The 24,760-nt window shown below is 45.9% G+C and overlaps 8 protein-coding genes across 8 annotated transcripts; 4 read left to right on the top strand and 4 right to left on the bottom strand.

The window, feature by feature from the left end:
- Positions 1–396: 396 nt before the first annotated feature.
- On the bottom strand, positions 397–603 carry N7479_001664 (uncharacterized protein; the record flags this gene model as incomplete). Its single annotated transcript, XM_057249361.1, has 1 exon — positions 397–603. The coding sequence occupies one exon, from the start codon at positions 601–603 to the stop codon at positions 397–399; it is 207 nt and encodes a 68-aa protein (XP_057113793.1).
- A 1,277-nt stretch (positions 604–1,880) lies between these two features.
- N7479_001663 (RING finger protein) lies at positions 1,881–2,371 on the top strand (the record flags this gene model as incomplete). The annotated part of the gene is made up of 2 exons (XM_057249360.1): positions 1,881–2,090; positions 2,141–2,371. Coding segments are annotated over 2 exons (441 nt in total), but the record flags the coding sequence as incomplete, so codon positions are not given.
- Positions 2,372–4,700: 2,329 nt separating this feature from the next.
- Positions 4,701–5,875, top strand: N7479_001662 (protein kinase family protein; the record flags this gene model as incomplete). The annotated part of the gene is made up of 2 exons (XM_057249359.1): positions 4,701–5,173; positions 5,227–5,875. 2 exons carry the CDS (start codon positions 4,701–4,703, stop codon positions 5,873–5,875), a joined length of 1,122 nt encoding a protein of 373 aa, XP_057113791.1.
- Positions 5,876–12,251: 6,376 nt separating this feature from the next.
- On the bottom strand, positions 12,252–12,758 carry N7479_001661 (uncharacterized protein; the record flags this gene model as incomplete). Its single annotated transcript, XM_057249358.1, has 1 exon — positions 12,252–12,758. One exon carries the CDS (start codon positions 12,756–12,758, stop codon positions 12,252–12,254), a length of 507 nt encoding a protein of 168 aa, XP_057113790.1.
- A 754-nt stretch (positions 12,759–13,512) lies between these two features.
- On the top strand, positions 13,513–14,953 carry N7479_001660 (uncharacterized protein; the record flags this gene model as incomplete). Its single annotated transcript, XM_057249357.1, has 3 exons — positions 13,513–13,645; positions 13,692–14,550; positions 14,599–14,953. The coding sequence occupies 3 exons, from the start codon at positions 13,513–13,515 to the stop codon at positions 14,951–14,953; spliced, it is 1,347 nt and encodes a 448-aa protein (XP_057113789.1).
- Positions 14,954–16,461: 1,508 nt separating this feature from the next.
- Positions 16,462–17,545, top strand: N7479_001659 (uncharacterized protein; the record flags this gene model as incomplete). Its single annotated transcript, XM_057249356.1, has 2 exons — positions 16,462–16,997; positions 17,149–17,545. 2 exons carry the CDS (start codon positions 16,462–16,464, stop codon positions 17,543–17,545), a joined length of 933 nt encoding a protein of 310 aa, XP_057113788.1.
- Positions 17,546–18,640: 1,095 nt separating this feature from the next.
- N7479_001658 (ankyrin repeat domain-containing protein) lies at positions 18,641–19,183 on the bottom strand (the record flags this gene model as incomplete). The annotated part of the gene is made up of 1 exon (XM_057249355.1): positions 18,641–19,183. One exon carries the CDS (start codon positions 19,181–19,183, stop codon positions 18,641–18,643), a length of 543 nt encoding a protein of 180 aa, XP_057113787.1.
- Positions 19,184–20,857: 1,674 nt separating this feature from the next.
- N7479_001657 (uncharacterized protein) lies at positions 20,858–21,226 on the bottom strand (the record flags this gene model as incomplete). Its single annotated transcript, XM_057249354.1, has 1 exon — positions 20,858–21,226. The coding sequence occupies one exon, from the start codon at positions 21,224–21,226 to the stop codon at positions 20,858–20,860; it is 369 nt and encodes a 122-aa protein (XP_057113786.1).
- Positions 21,227–24,760: the final 3,534 nt, after the last annotated feature.

Here is a 24,760-nt window from a genome sequence, read left to right as displayed (position 1 = left end):
GTTGGGTCCAACCCGTCAGAAACTGGCTGTCCAGTGGGCTAGCACACTTGGCCAATCCGTCTATAAAAGCCTAGGCCAATTCCCAAAGATTCGAATATCCATGGTCTGTTCGATCCCCCTCTTATGTATATGCTCTGGATTATGCTAACGTGAGATAGGAAGAACGACTTCTTGGAACATTTTGAACTGGACCGCCTCGACTTTCAGTCATATTCCGAAGACAAAAGTGGCTGCGTATCGATCATCGGGAGCAGCATCAGCGTGGTTTGGGTGGAAAGGCTGCCCGGTCCAACAAGCGGCAGAAATTAGATAACCTCAGCCGAGAGCGAGGGTGGAACGCGGTGGATTAGGACTCATGGTCGAAAACATCAAATCTCTTCTACTCTCTGCGGTCGCTTACGCTGCATGACTGCCCGAATCAGCTGTATCTCGTGCAATTACTGTATTGGTCACAAAAGCCGCTCCGACTGACGCATTTCGAATTCTCTTTCGATTATCTGCTGCACGAACCGGGCGAAGGATGTAGCCTTTCTGCTGTTGTGCGGTTCTTATGTTCATTTCGTGGGCTGCAGCATCTGCATTTGAGGTTGTCCAATTTCCCATCGTCAAAATCCCACATCCAGGACACCATCCGACACCACCAGACCACGTTGAAAAGCCTTGTCTACCATGAGCGCCAACTCGCACCAATCGATGCTGATGGCTTATTTGAGGATGATCGGGATACATCGCCCGCTTAGGTTACGAACTTGTCTGTCGGTGTAGACCTGGGCCAGGTGTTTGCTCTGGCTTTGTGTGCTAGTCCATCTGCGGCTGTAAGTTTTTCTCGGCCCAGTAAACGAGTGCCTGCTAATAAGGACAGCGTCGGTGCCTTCTACCTACGGCCAAGCATTCCCAGCTTCAGATTCTACATCTGCGGTTCAGTGGCCTCGAGCGACTCTATCGAGATATCCCACGAGAGATTGCCACTTATATACGTGAGATACGCAAAGGATATTCACGGCATCCTCGTTCGTGCTGGAGTTCCGTGGACCGGGACATCTCCAATGGTAGCCACAACTACCGTCCTATTGTTGATGAGTACTTTGACAGGTCACGTATTCTTCCTACAAATGACGTCCCTGAAGGAGGTCCGTTAAGTGACCGGCCCAAGACGAAGGCTTCTAAATCAGCTACGTCGGATTATCTCATAGCCCAGCACTGGATCCAAGCGAAATTCAAAGTGATGGCGACTCAGCCCAGCAACCTGTTCCTGTACCCCACGAGCTGTTGTGTGCTACCAAGGAATATCTCGAGAAGTCTGAGAATCCAGAAATGCTTTGCGAATGAGGAGCTTCCAGATGATGTTCGCTTTCAGATGTTTTACGACGCCGGATATATTACGCGCCACTTTGGCGCTATTTATATAAAAGAAAAGTTACCTCAACTGCAACTGGAAGTATCCTTGCTACATAGGATGGCGTTCCGGTGCCATGCTATTGATATGCATCATGTGCGCAGTCAGTCGCTGGCGTTGCTCGAATTCAGTGCAGGAACTTCAAAGATAAGACTAAGCAGGCCATGATCTCCTGAGTGGCAGTCAAGTAGGGAGATCCGGATAAATATAGGTATACACTGTCTGCCTCGTCGGGGCAGCACATTGCAACGCTATCGCCTAGTTGCATCACTATCACAACTTGAGGCCCAACCGTGTAGTGTAGCTTGGAAGATTCCGATCGCACCAGTGTCCAATTATTTCCCGAGGCTGAGTCCGTCACCGTTGGATCTCAGGTATATAAAGGGCCTCCTTCCCCCAGCCGGTTGTATGCTCTGATATTCTCTTTTCCTCTTCCCAAGCTTGTATCGACTTTCCTCCCCTGAGCGTGGCGACAAAGATCACGATGGCAAGCCCCTCCGACACGATTATTATCACCGATGACGAGGAATTGCCAAGCCTCGAGCCAGGTAGCTCACGACCTCGGAGGGCCCCTCGCGTTGATTACAGCTATCGAGATTTTGAGAGCGTGATCGTCGAACCAGTCGCTGATGAGACGGATACGACACCATCACGCAAACGCAAAAGAACCGAAACGAAAGAGCCGTCTACTTTGGTACCAGTTCCCCATGAGACCTTGTTCGTCCTTAACTAACAATGGACCAGGAAAACGCCTTTAAGGAGCTCCGGGGGGCGGTTAGCCGTAAAATACAACGGCTACAAGAGAAAAATCGCATCCTTCGAGATGAACTTCGCCAAGAGAGGGAGAGGCACCAAAAGACGCAAGAGGAACTTTCCCAGCAAAGAGAAAAGCATATCTTAGAGTGCAAGATCTGTTATATGCAGCCAGATCGCTGGGTGCTCATTCTGTGTGGGCACATGGTGTGCAGGTCATGCGTAGGAAGTCTTGGAATAATGGAGAACTGTCCTATCTGCCGGGCACCCATCACGGGATATATCGGATGCTACCCTTTTGCAGGATAAAGCATACATTTGTATATCGTGTTACAGGTCTAGTTCAAATAAAAGTCTATAATCAACGCACAACTACCAATAGGCTCAAATATCTACTGGATGCTCCCCTGGGAAACCGTTGTCCCCAGTAGACGACGAATAAATGTACTTGAGATCTAGATCAAAATACTTGTGACCCATATAGACCGTAGTCAGAAGACCGAAGGCCCTTGCGGTTACTAAGCTAGGGTGGTCGCCAGTTGACAGTTTGAAAGCCTACCTAGACTCGGAGCTGTGGACGTACGTCTAATACTGGTCTGAAACCGGCATATTTCTTTACTTTCGTACCCGACCCTAGCCCGATGCTGCCTCCAACCCACACGGCGGTTATCCCCCCATTGAAACACACGTACACGTCGGACGAGAATGCGCTGCTCGTGCGGCTGAAGGAAAAAGAGGCAATGCCATGGTCTGAGATTACGACTCACTTCCCAGGTCGAAATATGTCATCACTTCAAGTCCACTATTCAACCAAGTTACGCCACAAGGCCAGCTCTCGGTCTGGAAAACCGAGGGGACGCGAATGAGAGAGGCTATGCTGTCGGGGTATTTCTTGGTTCGCACCTGTCGACCTTTCGCTGTATACAACATCCTCCGCAGCCATCTGTCTCAATACAAGCATTAAGGGTAGCTTTGTGTACTCTGTAAACGGCGGACCTGTGAATTACTATATGCGGTTAGTTTTGCCTTGTTGGGTTTAGCTCCCCAATACGCCGTCACGTAACCTACCTTCAATGCCGCCGACATAAAAGACCCGTCCTCGCTGCTCCTCCTCCCTCTCTCTCACTTTTCCGTTATTCTGCCTCTCTATCTTGCACCTATCGCCGCCCCCTTTCTTTTACTCTGGCCCCCACCGACTACTGCACATTTGCTTTCAGCCTGACGCACTGCCACTTTCATTTTTACCGGAGATGCCGCTTGATCCGACATCTAGCTTGCAATGTCTGTCACCCAGAAGCGTAACCACTGGGATGATACAGCATCCTGTTCTTTCGTGTCGATGATCCTATTCCTTCCCTAGGGTAGTGACTGAGCACCATCCTACGAGGATATCTAGGCCTCCCTCTGCCAATGCGCCTTTCCGTCTCTGATTCCGCGGGCCTCCCTTCAATTCTACAAAGTGCCAGTATTCCCTCGACGCTGCATATCCCTCTCCTACCGCCCCACCTAAGGTTACATTGCACAGCCCCAGCTTCATAGAATGGCTCCCGGTTGCCTGGCCAAAAACCCAGTTGTCGTCATCGTCGGCCTCTCCGGTCCCTCTCCACCCAGTCGGTGAAAACTCGAAATCACAGCTCGGTCATATTGGCCAATAGCGAAAATGCTGCACACGCCCTGGATCTTGTGTCGATGCTACATCTTGTGGTCAATGCGAGACTGCAACCGAGGGGATTTTTGCCAGGAAACTATGACTTGTGGGCTGTGAAACTGGCATGGTCCAGCGTCCTCGACTACAATGGGTTATATTACCATATATTCATTGTCTTTCCGTGGAATCTCTAGGTCCAATGAAAGCCACTGTAGAGACCCGCTCCTAGGTGACCCTCACTCTTGAATGAGCTAGCTGAAAATAATCTGTTGTCAACGTCCTTTCATGTTAGCACTTCCAGGAGACTCTACATAGCTCTATTATAGACACGGAAGCAGTCTCTCATCCCAGGACCACTCCTATTAGATTCCTCTCGGGGTCTGATACATCTTATTTATAGTACGCTCTTGTTTGTTTTGTCGGGTTGGGTTAACCTGTTATTGGACGGTTAGTAGTCAGATGCATAAAACGAGAAACCCGAGAAGTGAAAGCGCTTGCAGTGAAGGCTCCCGCCGGAGTAAGAGATTGCGATCCTAGGCATCCGGCTTGAAATTATCTTTCTTTCTATTCTTATTTCGGTCATGTAGGATAAAGAGATAGTATAAATAGCATCGAACTTTTTTTGAATTAAAGTTCCATTATATAATAATACTATAGCCTTAGAGAAAAATAATACAAACCCGTCCGCTCTAGTCGAGAAATTTCACCCGGTCTTATATTTATCTCGAAATAACTCCCATTCTTCTGGCGCTTGCAGACTTTCGTCGAGTTTGGAAGCACTTGAGCCAGCCCCACAGTTACTATCTTGTTTGACGTGTTTGCTTTCACCGTTGATCATGTGACAAATTCACACTTAAACGCTTTTCAGGTGGCCGTTGAAAACCCTCCTTATAGCTCTCCAAAATGTTGGCGCACTTCTGGAAATGTTGCTCGGCTTTTCATGAATTACTAAAGTACTACCTATATGGTTCTTTTGGCATCTTTGGTCGCGTATTACCCTCTCCCATCAGAAATTATCTGTCCGCACGTGGAAAGAGTGACGATATTGAGAGGTGCGGACACCCCTTAACGGAAAATGATTCTCCCGCCGTCGCAAAGAACCACTTTTTGGGATCAATTGAAGAATATCAAGCTGTCTTGCCAGGCGAAATAGCAGACCCGGTCCTCTATGAACCTCAGCTCGGTGAAACCTTGAGCCAAGGGTCGACTTCATTGATAGTGAGACTAAAACCGGGTATCGTTGTCAAATGCCCCAGGTATTCGTGGTGGTATTCCGGAGCCGCGGACGCATCCTCATTTGTCAAGGACATCAAGCGCAGTTTCGAGGTTGAAGAGCGACTTTTCGATATATTAGGGACGCACCCTAGAATAATATGGTATGTCAGCTGAACGCCAGGCGGTCCAATTATTAATATTATTTCTACTGTAGCTATATTGGTATCTCCGAGGAACCTCGTGGATTGCTCTTTGGCGAAGCTAGCGATGGTAATCTGCAAGCTTACATTGACCAGCATAATGATGCTATCGACCTATCTCTTCGTTTGAAATGGTGTTGCCAGGCAGCAGAAGCCGTCCACTATATCCACCAAAAGGGAGTCATTCATTCCGACTTGCGGCCAGAGAATTTGTTATTACACTCCGATTCCAAAAGCAAGCTCAATCTTCTACTATGTGATTTTGGAGGATCGACGAATGGCGACATAGATGGTGGACATCTCCCCGACTCCGGCTTTTTCAATCCATGCAAGCCATGGGTGTCAACAGAGGCTGTGGATATATTCAGCCTCGGGTCGGTCTTCTACACGATCATGACCGGCCACTGGCCCTACAAGTCCCCTGGGCCATTCCGATCTGTGGCAGAGAAGAATGACTACGAAGAACGAGTAGACACTCTCTTTGCGTCTCAAAAATATCCTTCAGTTGATGGTCTTACTGGTGGTGCCGTGATACAGGGATGTTGGACAGATCGATACAGTGATGTGGCGTCGCTCATTCGATATCAAAATTTGACTTTCGGTGCGATAGAAGCTTCTGGGGATGGGCATGACATGGCTCAAGTAGCTTTTAACAACATGTGAATCCATTTGCTATCCTTCTTTCTTCGAATCCAGCACGAAATAATGAACCAGAATCGAAGTCCTTTGCTAACCAAACAATCTGATCAAAATCCCTTTGTCCCCTTCGAATTGGCTAAGGGGATTTATAGGTTTCTGCAACCGTGTGTTCCACATTTTCCTCTCACCCGGCTTGAGCCTAAAGGGTTTTCCTTGCGACCCGGGCAAGCGGGGGTGCCGACGTTAGGGCAAGGCTTAAACCTGACATCTTCTGTGATCCTGTCTCCGCACTCGTAGATTTTTGTTGAAACGTCAACGGTACACATGCTGGGATAAGCCTGAGTAAGTTCATCGAATACATCAGATATAGACTCGTAGCCAGACGCACCTGAGAGAGTAGGATTCGCAAAAATTATTCCTTATCTTGGGGAAAGGAAAGTGTTAGGAAGTGGTAAGTTGTCTTGAATAAATTGTATGTTCCTCTTCCAATGGCTCGGTTTCGCTCTAGTATTTAACGGCACAGGAACTACAGATACTCTCATCGCTAAGTAGGTGTCGCTGACTTACTTGGAGTGTGGTGGACGGGGATAGGCTCGTAAGATTTGGCCCACAAGTGCTACGCGCCCGTCTCCTGCGCATGGCGAGAAGGGTAGCTGCTGTCGGCATGCATAGAAGATTGTCATTGGCTGCGTTGAATCAGGTGAACTTCTGAAAAGACAAAACTTAGGGAAGAAAGGACAAAGAAATGCGTAACATGTTACAAGACAGGAACATTGGGCAATATACCCGATTTTTGAGCAACATTGGACTAGAGCGGGGTAAGGAGCCTACCCAATGAACTAGGCTGTGTGGACCCGCAGCGCACAGCCACCCGCACAGCGCATAGGCAAATAGGACAGTGGGCTAGGAATATGTGACATGCAGTTACCTGGGAAATTTTACTAGGAGTTCGAGTAATTTTGAACAGAGAATAGATCTACCTAATCTGGTCTCGTATTCTTGACGGTGACGATCCTTGAGCATGTGGAGTCTCATGCATTCTACGTGAACGTGTTACGCAAGTTGAAGCGGCTGACTGTATGTGCATTTTGCAGAACAAGGACATCTTGCGAGGGGCAATATATTGAATGACTAATTATAATACAGCTAACTAGTTTCCCCTAGGTTCACTCAAATAGTGACACCTTTCGCCGATCTTGCTGTTACCACTATTGAATCTACAGTCATACCTGTTAATTCCGTCATAAAACATAGCACCTGTTTAGAGGAGCCAACAATTGCTGGGGTTGTATAGTCTAGTTTGGTGAAATGTACTTGAAGTTATTCGTTGATAAAGAGAAGGGTGAGGCATAGGTGCCTAACTTCGGGCAGTATCGGGCCTTGTTAATTATATTATTGCCCACCCCCACTTTCGTCCCATCTGCTCCGGTGCAACTTCAACCCACCAAAATTTGTTCGCTTGCTGTCCACGTCATTTTCTCACTTTACGGCCTCTTGCGCGGATTATGCACATTCCTGCCGTGCAAATACAGTCAACATCCCCCTTAACCGGACACGGACACGCAAAAGACGTCGATTCTTACGACTGAAGACACTTTCCTGCGCCTTATGTACAACAAAATTACAAACTTGCTACGCAACTGCGCGATCATCAGACAAACTTCGAGACAAAGGTGTCACCCAGACTGAGGGATGGCGCAGAACACGATTGTCACAAAATCCGATCTGGTATGACACATATCCTGAAGTGTATTGGAACTCTATCTGACTCGAGCAGGAAAGCCGTTGGCAAAACTTCACGAAAATTACATTTCAAGAGTCTGATAAGAGAGCAGCCCACCAAATCGAGGCATCCCCGACCGAGCAGCTTTTTGCGTGCGACTGCTGTGAGGAGATATTGTTTCAAAATGGAGATGGCTCAACCCTATTTCGAACTGAAGGCAGCGGACAAATGAAGCTACCACCAGGCATACGCGTCCGGGCAAAGGGTGGATCAGCTAAAAGTCTATGACCTATAAATTGAATTTACAAAATGGTAGCATGATGTCCAGCTAACTGTCAGACTCATCATCATAAGTTGCGCTGGATATGCATCTACCTTCAAATACTTCGTCTCGATCTCCCCAGTTTCTTGACTCCACGCTTGACTACTTGTGATAGCTTCAAAGACATCCTCGCCAAACGCCACAGCAATCTGATTCTTCACTGCGCAGCCCACTGAAAAACGTTCTATCTCTAGGTCAGCGCATATCTAGTTGTGATGTGCAAGTTACTCACCAGCGGCCATTGTGTCAGTCTCTGCACAGCCGAACAAAGTCCGAAGGCTATTTTGATCAAACATGGTCATTACTCTGATCATTCCATCTGTAGATCCTTCTGATGGAAGGAAAGTCGTGACGTAACCGCGAGTTGCTTTGGTGATCAAACGAGGGAATGTTGCCTGCATTGATTCTGGCTTTATCATCTTAGAATAACACCAAGACGGACTTCCATTGAGAGAATATTGAAGGCTTGGCCTTATGGTACCGTTGGTGATTCGTCTCAGGCTGATGCAAAGATCTCGGTTGCGTTGGATTGTTGGACTTCTCCATTTGGGCAGGCGTTTATGGCTATCACTGGCTATTTTATTGACGCCGACTGGGTATACCGTGAGGTTTTACTCGGTTTCAAACCCCTTTCGGGGACGCATTCAGGTATCAACCTAAGTGCTGTTCTTATGGAAACCCTTATTGAGCATGATATCAAGGACCGAGTCTTCGGGTTAACCACTGACAATGCGTCTAACAATAAGACTCTGGTTGCTACTCTTCAACAAAGTCTATCCAGTGATGTCAATGTTATCCGTATTCCCTGTCTTGCACATGTTATCCAATTAAGCTTGAACCAGCTACTTGATCGTCTTGAAGCAGTCCCACAGAATGAAGTCGCTGAGACTAAATGGACAGAGTATCAATCAACTCTTGCGAAGGCCAACTCCAAGAAACGGGATATCTCGTATACCCTGAAAAAAATACGATCGCTTGCTGTTTTTATCCGTGCTAGTCCTCAGCGCCGTGACTCATTTATTAGTCTTCAACCAGGGCAAGGGCTTATGCTTCTCCAGGATGTGAAAACTCGCTGGAATTCTATGCTCCGCCGGGCTAAGAGACTCCGTGGTTTTATCACACAGTTCTGCGATCAGTTCAACTGTAAAGACTTTACCCTTGATGATGACCAATGGCGCCAGATTGACTATCTTCTTTGTCTTACAAAGCCATTCTTTGATTGTACTATTGCTCTTTCAAAGACTCGAGATGTGACAGCCCATATTGTTATTCCATTCTACAATTTGCTATTTGATCATCTTGAACGATCAATGAAGCAGCTGAAACGAAAGCGTGTCCAATGGAAACAGCAAATGCTTACTTCTCTTCAAGCTAGTCGGTCGAAGCTAGCTGAGTACTATAAGCAGACAGACAATATGCGGGGCCATATCTATGCGGTTTGTACAATGCTATCGCCAGATAACAGGTTCCAGTTCTTTACTTCCGATGACTGGTCCGATTCCAAGGAATTGCGCGATCAATATCGAGTAGCATTTCAAGATGCACTTACTCCAATCCAAGGACGACTTGCTAGTGCTCAAGACCTACGAGGGTCTTCTTCCCATGGATCAACACCAAGAACGTTTGTTCAGAATCTACTTCGGGGCCAGAAGTTAAACTCGAAAGCAGTACCAGGTATAGTGATAGATGAATTGACACTGTATCTTGACGGCAGTATGTTTAACCCTTTATATCTTTATACTTGATACTAATTTTATATAGATCTTGTTGAGTCTGAGCCGCTCCCCTTCTGGAAAGATAATCAATTCCGTTTCCCAGCTATTGCTGCACTTGCACGGGATACTCTCGCGATTCCAGCAACAGGTGCTGGTGTTGAACGACTCTTTAATACTGCACGCGATATTTGCCACTATCGCCGCGGTCGTATGAAGTCTACAACTATTGAAGAGCTTATGCTCTTTCTCTGCGCATCAAGGTTCGAGCTTGAATTGCAAGCAACAAAGGATCTTGAACAGTTCTTCTTTTTTGACGAGATCCATGAATTGATAGAAGAGAAGAAGGATGGGCAGCCAACCCTAGATGAGATCGAGGTTGATATGATTAGTGATACTGAAGAGCCGGGCGATAGCTCTGGGGACCTGATAGATATTGATTTTGATGATGTTGTTGATGATGATGTTGTTGATGATATTGATGATGAGGACACTGTAGGTGTATCGACTCAGCCGCGTACATCGGGCAGGAAGAGGAAGTATATTGAGGATAATACTTATGTACGTTATTAGTATGTAGATGGTTTAACCTCACTTGATATCTAATCAATAGATCTCATCAATCTCATCAAATTGTCGGTCAATTCAGTCAATTTAGTGAATTCATTCAATTTGTATGAGAACTCGACTACTGTTTTGAGCGTAGGCGGTAAATTCAATACTCAAAAATACTAGGAAAATCTGCATTATTTATGTATCTGCCAAGCATTGGCATATTTGCATTGTTTGGGGCCCATTGGGCCCCCATTAAAGCCCCATGGGCTTTCACCCCGGGCCCATAGCCCATCGATGGGCCTAAGGACCGGGCCCAAAACCCGGCCCATTTACGGGTTGGGTCGGGTTGGGCTTTGGGCTTTGTGGGCCGGTGCGGAAGTCTAATAATGTAAAGGACAATTTGTCAAGCTTTAGGCAACCCAGTACCGGCCGGGTTTGAAATCCTGGTTTCTTTATTTTTCTGCTGGGAAGCTTGATCGTGCCCATCATCTTTGCCATCAACGCCCGCCTAAACCCGGGAACTTAATCAAAGACTACCACGATCACGCAAGCCCTTTGCCTATAAATACCTCAACCCGACGTCGGGTCTTCTGGCAATGCCTAAATAAATTACCGTTGCCGTTCCTATCAATGAAGGCAGTTTTTGTATCGCCCACAGAGTCTATTATTGGCGAGGGATTCAACTACGCAGGTATATCTCTTGGTAAACACTATTGTCACAGCGATTTCACTACTGTCACAGGGGTTAGTCCCAATTAGGCTCAGTCCCTCATGGCATTCAATTTTCAATACACGTGCCATTTATTATGGTATCGCTGTGGTAAAAAGCACAGCCCCTGAACCACCTCAGCCACATAGTACTTCTATGATCTGCTCTATACTCCGTACCTGGCCCCACATTAATCCCCTTCAATTTCATGCCTCCATTAAGTCACCTGACCTGTATAGGGCTAATTTACCACCCCCTAATTAATCACATGACCTGTGTAGGGCTTATTTTCAATCAAATCACATGATTTTCAATGAGATCACAAGGTTGTGAGGGTTGTGAAGGTTGTGAGGGTTGTGAGGGTTGTGAGGGCTGTGAGGGTTGTGAGGGTTGTGAAGGCTGTGAAGGTTGTGAAGGCAGTGAAGGTTGTGAAGGCAGTGAAGGTTGTGAAGGCAGTGAAGGTTGTGAAGGTTGTGCAGAAGGGGCAATGTCGCAGATATGTGACGTGTCATAGTCTCATTGGCTGTGCATAGTACCGAAGCTTCCAGATAAATTATAGCTTATGTAAACAGGATATTTTGTGGCGGCTCTGACGCGTACTTGTTTGATCAGATGCAAACGACAAAGGTGCTTGCAGCCAGAGGCATAGAATCATGTGATGTTGATCGGTGCTAACGTTCCATGGGGATCTAGTCGTTTAGTAAGAATTCAACTCGCAAAATAACGTTCGATATTGACAGATGCCAACAGAGCTAGGTCATGAGCACTGAATTCAGTCACAAGAACAAGTAGGGGTATTACTCGACATATCATGCCCGTACCCCGAGGCGAGTTTTGGGAATAGCTCCATACCGTTCAATGATCAGATCATCCTTCTGTATCTTAATTCGCCGTCTGAGGCAAGGTGTTGCGCCAGATCCAGATTGGGGATGCTGTGATGCGTGTAGAAAGTGCTGGGTTAGACTGGCTCAAAACGAAACTTTGAGCACGCTATAGCAGCAAATGAGAGATCATTAACTAATAGTTGATGCATCGCAGCATATTGTAATTGATTATTCTCGGAATGCAGAAAGCTTTTGTGATGTGTCCTAGTCTTGAAAAGTAATTACGGAAGGTACCACCATCCAGACCGTTGCTGGCCATTGCTCGAGTGCCTCGCAATCTTGCTTTTAAGTGTGCCTCCTACAGGTGTTCTATCTTGCTGTGTTGAGATCCAGAGACCAAAGGTGGGTAAAAGTGGACTGCAATCAATAACTATATTTGTGTCAACCCAATAGGAAATACAATAACAAGCCAAAAACATGTAGTGATACCAACAACAAAATATTCGTAGAGAATAGGAATCTCTAGGGCCAAGAAAAGAAAGCACACGAGAAATATCAAGGCTGAAGGCTGCGCGGGTTGCGGTATTGAACAACCCGGTTATGATCGTCAATCAAAGGTAGAGTGTCTTGGCCGTGCCCATTGTGCATCGCTGCAAGTGTCTCAGCGAGTGTTTTGTCTAGGGCTTCCCTTCTGAAAATTGTAGGATTTCTTTTTGATAGGCGAAGGACGTAGACAGATATTGGAGTCATGTCTTTATGAGCAGTCTCATAGACATAGTCGACATTGTTGAGATCTAGCACGAAATAAGAGTGGCGACCGGGGTATATGTTCACAGCGAGGAAGGAAGTCTGGTTGTCTGGCCGATCTTTTCGAAGGGAACCCTCGACCTTTGACACAAATGGACGTATAGACCCCAAATAATCTCTGGAATCGAGAATACTGTTGGGAACATCACCAAGTATTCGAATTGGCGATGAATCAACCGATTGAAGAAAACTCTTTATGGTATCTGAGATTTGACCCATGATACGCTCGCGAATTTGTTGCATTGACTCCCCCATTGTATGAATAGCAATGTGTGAGACCGTTGGAAAGCTAACAGAAAAGGAAGATCCCAAACCCAAAGATTGTCAGCTCATTCAGAGGCCGTTCAATCCAGGGCTGATATTTATGTCGGTACCACACCGCCCTAGATACCTATATTCTAAATGGGAATAGCGCAGGCAATAACCGTTGGCGGGCGCACAATGCACCTAAGATTTTCCCAATCTGCGTGTGCCAACTTAAGATAAAGTGTATGTATTGATCCTGTACTCGGACCTTATCGCCCCACCAACCACTCGGTTGCTGATGTTGATGGGGTGCGAAGATCCGAGTAGTGGGTCGTTTCACAACCTTCACAACCTTCACAACCTTTCGATTCATTTTCGCTTTCTTTTCGCTTCCTTTGCGCTTACTCTTCGATTCCTTTTCGATTCCTTTTCGCTTACTCTTCGCTTCGCTTGCTTACTCTGCGCTTCCTCTCGCATAGTTCGCTATTCCATTCCAATACGGGTTCCATCAAACACCAAGCATATCATGTCGCACAGTGGTCTTCTTGATTCAATATCCCATCAGCGAGAACGTTTTGGGAATGACCTCAAGCTTCATTTTAGGACCAACTCCCACAAAATCCATGTCGCCTTTCAGACTACGTACGATCCAAGCAACAAAGAACAACAACGGGTCGCCAGGCAGCTCACGGGAATACGAGCACTGGGGGATTATATTTGGATTCTTGCAGTCACTTCTATTCGCTATACCAAATTCCGGACCATGAAGAACTTCGATATGCAGTTATTAGCACTCAGAACGTGGACAAAGGATAATCCTATCCCTGCTCCTCTAGAAGCAGAAGCAAATTCAATTCTGCTCCAAATGGAAGAGAAACAAACGGCTATCTTTCAGAGTATGTTGTTAGCTTCGGGGTACTAGTTCTTGCTAATGAATATTAGAGTCTAGAGAGAGAAGGAAGACGAAAATCAACCACCAAGATACACTGGGCCCTGGACTACCATTTCAGCTTGAGGTCAACTCCAATGCGTTGCCCCAAGAAAAGCTGCAGTTTCTCGATACAATCGACCGTATGTGTAAAAGAGATCAAACTGGGATTGCAAGAGTCACCTGTATTGATGAGCTCAATGATCATCTACAACGCCCATTTGGAAAACCAATACTCTGGCGAGGATATGCTAAGGAACCCCGTCTTCATGGTCTACCATTATCTATACCGGAACTTCTTCAGAAGTTACGTCTCCTGGGTATAGATTCGTTAGAGGTCTACAATTATGCGAGAACCGACTCTAATTACACCGAAACACTGGATAACATTCTTGACCATTTTCAAGCGCCTCCTGGTACTCGCGACCCGCTGAACTTTCTGGATATCCGCAACTTCTTCGCATCTCGAGTCCCAGTGGAGATTAATGAAGTTGACCTACTTCGCTTGGCTCGCCGACGACACGGAACAATGCCAGCCCCAGAATCCAAGAAGTCGCGTCTCCATGTGGCCCCGGCGGATAATTCCGCTTCGGAACCCAAACGATCAGCATCCAAGTCCCAGAAGTTACATACCTTAATGGATGCTGCGGACCATGAGTTTCTCCTACTCTCTAGTCAAGGTTCTATCTCTACGCTGCATGGGGATACAGCAGGAGGAGCGACATTTATCACGGTCATTTCTGGAAGAAAGCTCTGGTATCTGCCGCGAAATATGGACCGGGAGGCTTCTGAGATTCTCGCTACGTTTGGAAGTTCTACTCCTGAGACGTACAATGGCTTTATCAAGATTGAGTTACTGCCTGGAGATCTTCTGTATGTGCCATGACTAGAATATATTTATGTTACTAATGTATCTACTAGTATAATGCCCCCTGGTTGCCCACACGCTGTTGCCACGCCAGAGCACACACTAGCATTTGGAGGTTCATTCTACACACTACCACATCTTGGTTCTAGCCTCCGGGTGTTAGCAATCCAAGACAGGGCGGGAACTATCTTCAGCAATGAGGATATCAAGGAGCAAGACTTGATAAATTTCATTGAAATGTTGGTGACATGCAAGGACTTGTTGCAGGAGAATATCATCCCGCCGGAGCTATTAGCAAGTGTTGTGTCTAGTAGTATGTGCTGGGGTGCTGTGAAAAATAAGCAGCAGCGCAGGATACAGGAACTTATCCAGGAGATCCAAGGAGAGATAGAGAAGAGGTTTGACTAGGTTTAAAATTGTTCAAGAGGGACGGCGCACAGGAACAGGGGTGGCTAATACGGGAGTCAAGCGTGGGAAAACGGGAAAAGGCAGAAAGGAAACATATAAAGTACCTGAATGTCGTGATTGCCACATACCAACGCTTGTCCTCCAGATAGATCAAATATGTCGGGCATGCGTATTCCATACCCGAGCTGCTTATCGAATGGATGTAGACCCAGCTGAACAATGCTACAAATCCTACTACCTTCCAAATTAAGCACTAGGGGTTATTTCGTGGGCGGTAGTTGACGGATCGTAAGCTGAGCAGTCTTGGCACAACGGGCACTTCATAATGTCAAAGTGATATTCAGCCCTCTTATTTAGAGTGCCAATGCAGGTATCGCAAATTATATGCCAGCACTTAATGCGTCTTTTCTGATACTTGCAGATGACCTGGTTGGATTCATTGAATGGAAGAACCGCGTGAAATGAGCAAACACGGCATTACAATGTTGGTGTTTGTCGTTATCCCCTAGATGGAAGCGTGAGATTGTTAACACTACATACTCTCTTGTCGTTCGTCCGGATTCTGAGTCAAGAGTCCCGGGAGCATCTCAAGCATACCGTAAATACTCAACAGAATCATTCTGAATTCCTCCTGCCATATTTCTTTAAAATAATACAAAAAAGCCTTTAATACTCACCAAAATGATGTATAGTACAATTTGTAGAACACTAGATCCAGGCATGGCCCGCCTAAATAGTACGTTCGTCTAAATTTGGTGAGGCATAGGATGAGCGTTTCTTCTCGCCTTTTTCTGAGGTAATAGCTATACTGCTATCTTGCGTAATCTTACAGAAGGATTCAGGCAAACTTGAAATGTAATGGTTATAGCAGTTGAAAGGCCAAACGATTTTGAGGAATTAGGTGGGCATTTTTAGTAATTATTTTTACTTATCCGAAGTTGCAATACATCAGGCCATATTGACTGCATAGCATGAAATAACAATTATATAGAGTTTCATAACTCCGTAGAGCAAGTTATAATGCCCCTGGGAGCACTTGAGCTCCTAGGCACTAAACAAGAGTTCCTGGGAGTCGTCTAGTGCCCCAATTTTCCATGATCATTTCCAGTAAGTTTAAGTTTTACCCGATCTATTGTAGTGCTACTGCGGGAGGCTTTAGCCGTATTTACCATTAGGCAAAATGGCGGCAAAACCCCTGGATCTATTAGCTCCTAGGAAAAGTTGAGAACCTGGATCAAATTCTGGCCCCTATGTATGAACTTCAACAATCTAATTGATTAGTTACACTCCTACACATAATTGGTTCATTGCTTCTATGCTTCTCCATTTGCTTTTAGTATATAACCTGCTTCTCCCAGATTTTCTGCTCAGCTAGCCTACCCCCAAGGGAAGTACTTCGTTGCTACCACGCATTTCGAGCTACATCGAATTTTTCCCGCAATTCTTTTACACATAAGGCATCTTCTCAAGAAGTGGTTATTTGCAAAGAGCTCGTACACTCTGATGCAATGTTTGAAGGATACAAGTTTTTCAAAGCAGATCCTAGCCTAGGGCAAAGGTCAACGTGGGCCCGGGCAGAGCGAATTAAATTGCAAATCGAACAGAACGAGCTCTACTCCATGGTCCATGAGCGGGCAGACGCTTATTCTGCTCAACAGCAATATCAACATGTGGGCTACAACTGCCGTGCACAGATCAACCAACTGATCCAAGATCGACAAGATGAGGATCCACGGACTAAGTGGAGCTGTGTGTATGTCAAACAAACAGTCTTCATGTTGGTCATCATCATGGGGAGACCAGCGCAAATGGGAAAATATCCCAGAACACCTATGGGAGATCTCGTGGATCTCAGTCCCAGAGCTCTCCTTTACCCGCCCGAGAGCGAGAAGAATTATCCCGGATATTCCAGTCTAGGTGGAGATTATGGAATGTCACAATACCCCGACCACTCATATCAAGTGGCTCCAACATCACCAGCCTGTACGCCCTTTTCTTACCCCGAACATCGCCTTAACCTGGATCAACTCCCGCTATATCAAAGGTAAGCAGGCCTACTCCTTTTCTCTTTTATCCCTTTCAAGACCTGTTTTCCTCCCTATTTCCTTGCTATTTTGGGGCAAAGGTTTCTAGATTTTGGCTTTACCCCTCACTATTAGCCCTGTTCCACAACCTGACTTTTTGATTCCTCCTAGTGGGCGAAATAGTAGCCAGGGGAGGTATTTACCTCAGGCTTCCAGCCTCGACGATCAGAAGTTCATGCCACCAAATCGCTCTAAGCCTGACGAGACTTTCTGTCAAGGAGTGCTATCACAGCCCCCCGTTGAGTTTCAGCAAATGAACCCAAGCCACGCCCATCACCATCGCAATTTAGATTTTTCCGACAAGGCGATAACTCAGTCCGGAAGATCGGAATCTGTGACCATCCCTATGACACTCACACGATCTTCCAGCTTTGCTGAAAATCAATCATGTCACCACGACCCTAAGAGAATTTGCCAATCCACTCAGCCTCGTCAAAGCAACGAAGCCCATTGTCAAGAATTTCGGGATAATGGAACCTGCGATGAAGGAGAAGCGCAAGGACGGTAATCATCTTTAAGATGAGTGGCCCAAGGCAACTGATATGGGTCGTCTCATTCATATTACTCTGGCGGTCAAACGAGAAGTGCTTATTCGTTGTGATGTATTCTATCACATGCGTGGCTATACTACAAAACCGGGGGCACGGAGGGGTCTGTCCTCGCCGAAAAAGCCATTCTGGAGGTATTTCAGCCTGTCGTCAACTCTGATCTGGTTATTGGAGCGTTGAGTTCTCGTTTTCTGATTTTCGGCCGAGGGTCTCTCAGATAGGTTCACTCAAAGATTTATCTTCGATATTTCGCCCATCTATAACTGCCTAAGTCTCAAGAAATATTTAGAACTTTACTCGATTGACAGGAAATTTAAGCATTGACACATAGATTTAAGCGAGCTCACAGCATTAACACGGCTTCTGTATAGAGGCATGATTTTATTTTCATCTACATGCCTTAAGTTCTGGAGACAGCCAAGGCCGCAAACTTGTATCGCTCGTGTGTACTTGCTTTCTTCAGTCAATACGAGACTATATGACCGCTAAATGCGATTGTGAAAATCTGGTTTTTCATACGGCCGCATTTGGAGTATAGACGTTGTAGATTGTATCGGCGGCCAGATTCCCCGCATCTATGTCTTACTATCGGAGCTGGTCTCTTCATTTTGGATTTACCGTGGTGTGCATAGTGTCAAGATTGAATTAATGCGAGGATAGAGGAAAAAATCTCTAGTCGTGAGGGGGGACACATGTCCTATTGATGGGGGTCCGAGGAGATAGAAAGAAAGGGCAGAATCCTAGGTGGCTTCGGTAGGATTACACAAATGTCATCTCTTCATGGGCTAAGGTGGAAAATAGCACATGTATCGATTACCCTATTGTCTTGGACTGCCATGCAAGACTAGGGTTTTTTTACTACTAAAGCACATTCGCATTTCTTTATGCGCAAATTAAGTTTCTAATTTCCAATTTCTGTTTCGGTAAGACGAGATTGACGCGTACAAAAAGAACACAAGAGTGTCTGCGAACCCGGCGCTTCCACGACTATGACCCTTGTCTGATGGCCGTAATAGTAGAGTACAATATCACCTGGCTCGATGTAATCGGGAGCCTCATATACGCGGGCGAACGTGTCGGAGTAAGTGGGAATAAGTCAAAACCCAGACCCAGGCGAGCTTGATACCTCGCAATCTCCCTTCCTTCGCGCCTCTATCTCTAAGGTACGCCTCAGTGTCCTTGTGCCTTCCAATTTCAGGGTTGCCGGCGTACATCAGGTATGTCAAAGGTGTGCCATCCTCAGATTCCAATGCATTGACGTTTGCTCCTCGCTCCAGTAGAATTTTCGCAACTTCCAATGAGCCGTACTCAGCAGCCCAGGAGAGTGGCGTCCGCCCCCATTGGTCACGAGAATCAATATTTCGCCTGCTTTGCAAGAGATAATAAAGCAAGTTGGTACAGTTGCCCATAGCAGCGTAATGAAGGAGAGATCTTTTAAAGCTATCCCGTTGATTGAAACAACCTCCTTCCTGAATCGCTAAATGAGCTTTTTCGACAAAGGCCACGAGCTTCTCATTGAGAGAGATTTCCCTGAGAGCCTTCAGACAGTCAAACTCAGGGGCCGTATCAAAACAGCCAGGCTTCGGTTTCGTTCTCATTGAGGCAATCGCACTTGGAGGAAGAGAGCTCGAGACGACGTAAAGAGGAGCTTAGACTGTTCTGGTCAAGACTGAATGAAAATCTCTCAGAGGTTTACAAAAGGAATTGATCAAAAAGGAAAAGGATTTTATAGTCTTCGCCAACACAAAAGCCTGTTCGACTGTTGAGTGGTTTGAAAATTATTATAAAATGTAAAGGCGTCGGGGTCAAGGAATATATAGCCCTTGAGGATTATCCGGTCAATTGAAGATCTATTGGGTAGCAGAAAACTAAGGGCCCGGGGTGCCTGAACTATATGAGGCCTGTTGAAGACCACGCGTTCGTTTTTGCCACCATTGTTGATGCCTTGCTGTGGTTCCTAGGAATTGTGGTATTCAAAATACCAAACAAGACGCAGAGCAAAGAACAATGTCGCAAGTCCAATTTAATGCGCTCAAGAGCCAGAGCCGCTTAACTTGTTAGAACTCTTTTCGTTTCCTGAATTTGCCGCCTGGCTAAATCATGCACATAATCCATCTCAGATCAAGAAATAGGAATGTGAGTTTGATATCTGCCGGTCTTCGGTATGATTCATAAACGGTGGATTCGGAATGGTCAGATTACATCTAGCCCAACTGTGCCTACAGTCAATCTATGGCCTGATTCGTGGTCCGCTCCAGGGTCGCAGGTGCTATGTATATCAAATCACTATCCTACTAGTGTGAACGAGTAGGATCAATGCATCTAATGAATTATCTTGTGCTTCACCGTGCTCTGTAGTTCGCTATGTATAGGACCTGCAGAGATTCAACCTCGGCGGCTCGTTCCACTCGCTCTATAATTGGTACTAGACAGGCGCCGGCCCATTACTATCTCTAGAATCGATAAACTTTTAAATATATTTGATTGTGACATTGTGTTCAGCTCTCCTTTCCGGATTATCATCACCTATTCCAGCTCTTTGATTGTCTCGTCCAAAGTACCAGCTAGCCATGTTGTGAACATAGACGAATAGAGAGTCCTTCTCATCCCCCTCCCTGGTATAAACCTTTATGTTGTATCGAATTGGACCTCACAACATGAAAATCGGTATGTACCTAGCCGTTGAAACTTGGAGAACGTCAAGAGTAAACGGTGTTTGCTAGCGCCCTCAATTATGCATTGCCTTCCTCTGATGCAGTACCGCCTCCAACTACCAATATAATTTTGTGTCCTCCTTATACTTCAAATTTTGAGCTGCGTAAGGCCAGACAAAGCCCTATTCATGCTGCTTTGCTGTATTACAGAGTGCGCAGTAATAGCGACTCCAAGAAGCCCTGGGGGAGCTAATTCAGCGCAATTACTCATCATAGAGCCCAAGCAATGGCTGTACTCTCTACACAGAACCCTTCTCTTGCAATGACTTGTTTCTTTGGCTTTTGAGTTGGTGTAGTAGCAGATGTATGCCAGGGGCTTGAAAAGCCTTTGGTTTGACCTGGTGTTTAGTTCATAGAAACACGAAAGCCATTTAGGTGAAAGCTGTTCATAGCTCAACACGGTACATACATGTAAGTTGAAGTTTTCTACTGTGTTTGTATTGTATTGATGGCAGTTTGAATAAATTATTGCAACAACCCGGTTTATTCAGGTCACTAAATCAATTTCCGAATTTTGCTGATTGAAGGTTCGGCCTCTCGGGGCATTGTTTCTCTCTGCTAGCCCCTTCTGTATCCTTTCCCTCGTTTTGCCGGTGGGCATTGTCGGTGAGGTTTGGGCCGCAGACGTTGCATCCACTCCTGTCGAACTTCCTCCTGGGCAACAGCTCTCTCATGTTGCAGCTTTTGTTCTAAGCCCTCATTAAGGGGACCAAACGCCGTGAGATATTTCCACCATGTCTCTAGTCTCAGGCCTCCCGGCTGAAGCCGCAGTCGAAGCGTAGCTTGTGACCGCTTCAAGGGCGGTTCTGGGCTGTGGGCAGTCTCGGTCATTGGCGACGGTTGCATGTTGAAGCAATGATCAAGCAAAGGCATGGTGTCAGATGTCTCCCGCAAGCGGCGCGTTGACCGACGAGAGATATTAGCCATTATCCAGGACAACGTGAGAGGGGATATGATGCGTTAACTGGGGTGAATCAGGCTATTTATCATCCCCCTTGTCATTACTATCACTAGAAAGTGCAATACGTAGGTGGCTATATTCCCTCCGTCTGATGGGTCAAATTAACGCCCCTCAGATGACCGACTTGACCTTGTCGTTACTCCCAGCCAAGTCCGTCGGTCTAGTGGTTAAATCAACTTTGGCGAGGGGTCAGTGTAAATGGTACCTACTACTGCTACTACTATGTACTACTCTGTAGGGCCGTCGGCGAGCTTCCTGATAATAAACCCCGCGGCAACCCCGCGGCACTGAGCGCTCTCTGAAAATTCCCGCTTCATGGTCTCCTCTAGAATTTGGGCTTGGTGAGATGCAGTGTCCGCGGTAACTCCATGCTGCCTACCTGTTACATTACTTGAGGGAATACCCGGATGATGGGCATGCGGTTTTACTCCAGCCTACTGCAGATCATATTCCTTCCATTGATGCTTCAGACTCAGTCATTCAAGGGGATAAATCCAACAATACGGAAGCTTTGAAAGCAAGGGCTTTAAACAACATATTGGTGTTCACCGCCGCTGATAAATTTCAAATCGATCCATTGAAGAATCTAGCCTCAGAGAAGTTCTCAAAATGGGTATCTGAAAATTAGGACTCGCCCATATTTTCTGAGGTAGTCGAAGAAGCTCTAGCGTTGACTCCTCCTCATGAAACCAAATTGCAGGAGATTATCGCCGTGCTTATTTCAAATCATATATTCGAACTTATCGATAGAGCGACTATTCTCCCTGTCTTCAGTTCCTTTGGATGCCTTGGGTTACAGGTAATCCTGGATTTAGTCCAAAAGGGACGAGTCAAACAGCCGAGCGAATATGACTACTTTCAGGTACTTGCTCAAAAACTCAACTCACGTCGTCTTTGTCGGCATTGTTCAGCAGTGAGAATGGAATGTGGGGAATACCAGATTGGAACTTTTCGTTGCGCCGCCTGTCATACACGGCATTAGCTACAGCATAACCTCATGAAGGCACTGTTGTAATTCAGAGGAATGAATTAATTGTTTCCTTAGAGGGAGATACGGGGTTATATATATACACACAGTGAAGGCATCTACTTGCATCATGTATTTCTTCCACGCAGAAAGAACTGGAAGCTTCTTGATCTGCAACAGCCTCATATCACAAGAGGCACGACTCCGGTGTTTCAAGTAAATGATCCCACAGAGTTTCCCGTATAACTGGGTTGATGTGCCGTGGCCGTCCAGCTTTCATAGGAGAAACGTTTAAACTACCGAAAAAGCGCAGGTTAGACCAAATTCTAGTAATGGCTCGCTCAATGCAACCGGCAGTTAGCCCCCACCTCCGAGCTACTTCATTCATCACTGCTAATCATATCACGAATCAAGACGAGGTTTGACCTTGCTAGGTTAATCCCATTTCGTTGCACTGTCAATGGAAGTGTCAACCAAGAAACCCTGGTGAGATTTCGGATTGGACGCGGGCACTCGGGTCACAGCTTCTCATCTTACAGGTGATAAATGTGGGAAATAATACAGCCATTTTACCACTAGACCGTAACAAAAACCAAGGTTCCTGTTTAAGGCCTAGGGAAGCCATATCCCAGTCTGACAATAAACATTTGCCCTGCTAATATGATAATCCGGTAAATTACAGTACATTTCTAAAACATATGAGGCTGACAAAGGTTTTCCAGGAGCCCTCTAATATGTCAGAAATACCGCATGTATTACTGGATGAAAACAGCTGATTTGTCATATGACAGCCAGTACCCGTGACTAAGCTCACCCAACGGGGCCCCTCAGGGGGTTGGGTGAGCTTCAGCAAAAAGCTATTTTCTCCACAACACTATTTTTCTAAACCCACCATTTTCAAATCAATTTTTTATACCACCACAATGCCAGAACTGTCGGTGGGAACTGGCCTTACAGATTTATCGCTCGTGTCTCCCCCCATTAGAATTTTCTCAAGAGAAAACCGATGGAAGCAAAAAGAATAGACGCTTCAGATACTGGATTAATTTCCCTGTATTTCAATCGCGTGGGGTTGATTATAAAGCAGCATAAATTAACCCTGAGGAATATCTACAACTTCGATGAAACCGGCTACCAAGTAGGCCAAGGCAAGGCCCAAAAGGTTGTTACTGCTTCAAAATCATCCTATATAGGAACCGGTACTCGTGGCGAGACGATTACCGGTATTGAATGCATAGCTGCCGATGGCTAGGTAATACCACCATGGTTTCTAGTTAAAGGTCAATACCATATGGTCAATTGGTATAAGAAAAATAACCTACCAGATTATACTATTGCTCCCACTGAATCGGGGTATACAAATAGTCTGGTAACGTTACAATAGCTTTATTCCTTCCATCAACGTACAAAAGACCGAGTATCTCCTAGTGGATATCGTCTATTGTTAATGGATAACCGTAGTCCTCATTTAACAACTGAATTCTTCAAATTCAGCGAGAAACATCGGATTATTGTATGGTCTTTTCCACCAAATTCCACACATTTTTTACAGCCATTGGATCGCCAGCCCTTTCAGGTTTTAAAGCACTTTTATAGGCTTAATAACAATAGGGTGGTGGAACTTGGTGGCCGGGTTGATCTGAAGGCAACCTTCTTCGCTGAAATCCACAATGTACGAATTCGTGCATTACAACCCGCTACAAATAAAGGCGCCTTTAGAGATTGTGGAATCTGGCCTTTTAATCCTCAGAAAATATACGATGAACTGGAGCCTGATCTTCCAAATCAACCGGTGCTTCAAATCTATAGTTCGCACACCGATGCCGATACACCCCCCTTCTAGTCCGATTACTAGTTCACCACCAAAAGCCCAAAAGAAACTGGCGCAAAAAATCGAGAAAACAAGAGCAATGCTTGACAGAGATAATACTGGAATTTTAATTAGCCCCGAGTTACGGCGGTCGCTTAATGGGGTTTTCAATAGGGGCTTAATTCAAGCGGAGGTAGCATCTCAAAGCCAGGATCGAATTCGTCAAATGCTTCCATACAACCAAAGAAATCAGGCTCAAATTTCTCAGAGAATGATAAAGCATAGGCACCCCTTGCTCTCTACAGATGCAAATGCTAGGATCTCTCAGCGCGAGAATCTGGAATTAGAAAAAGAAGTGCGGCGTGGAATAGTCCATCCAATAGGACTCGATACGCCAGTAGCAGTTTCAACCGCAAAACCCCGGGGAAAAAAGGATCAAAAATTGGAGGAAGCGAGAAAAATGGCTGAAGCAGGGGATAGAGATCTTTTGATTATAGATACAGATGGTTTTAGGTAGTTATACGGAGTTGAATTTGATATTCTTTTTAAAAATAGCGTTGTGGAGAAAATAGCTTTTTGCTGGAGCTCACGAGTCACCCATACCGGCAGGGTATGGGTGAGCGGTGTCACGGGTACCAGGTATCCCCTACAAAAGTGTATTAGAGATTAGTCAGCAAGCCGCACACAGATTGTCAAAACGCGGGTTTTCATCATGTTTTATTT

Source organism: Penicillium vulpinum, assembly GCF_028829585.1.
Source record: "Penicillium vulpinum strain IBT 29486 chromosome Unknown utg000001l_segment0_segment0, whole genome shotgun sequence".
Taxonomy (NCBI): Eukaryota; Fungi; Ascomycota; class Eurotiomycetes; order Eurotiales; family Aspergillaceae; genus Penicillium; species Penicillium vulpinum.
This window is presented reverse-complemented; position numbering and strand designations above follow the sequence as displayed.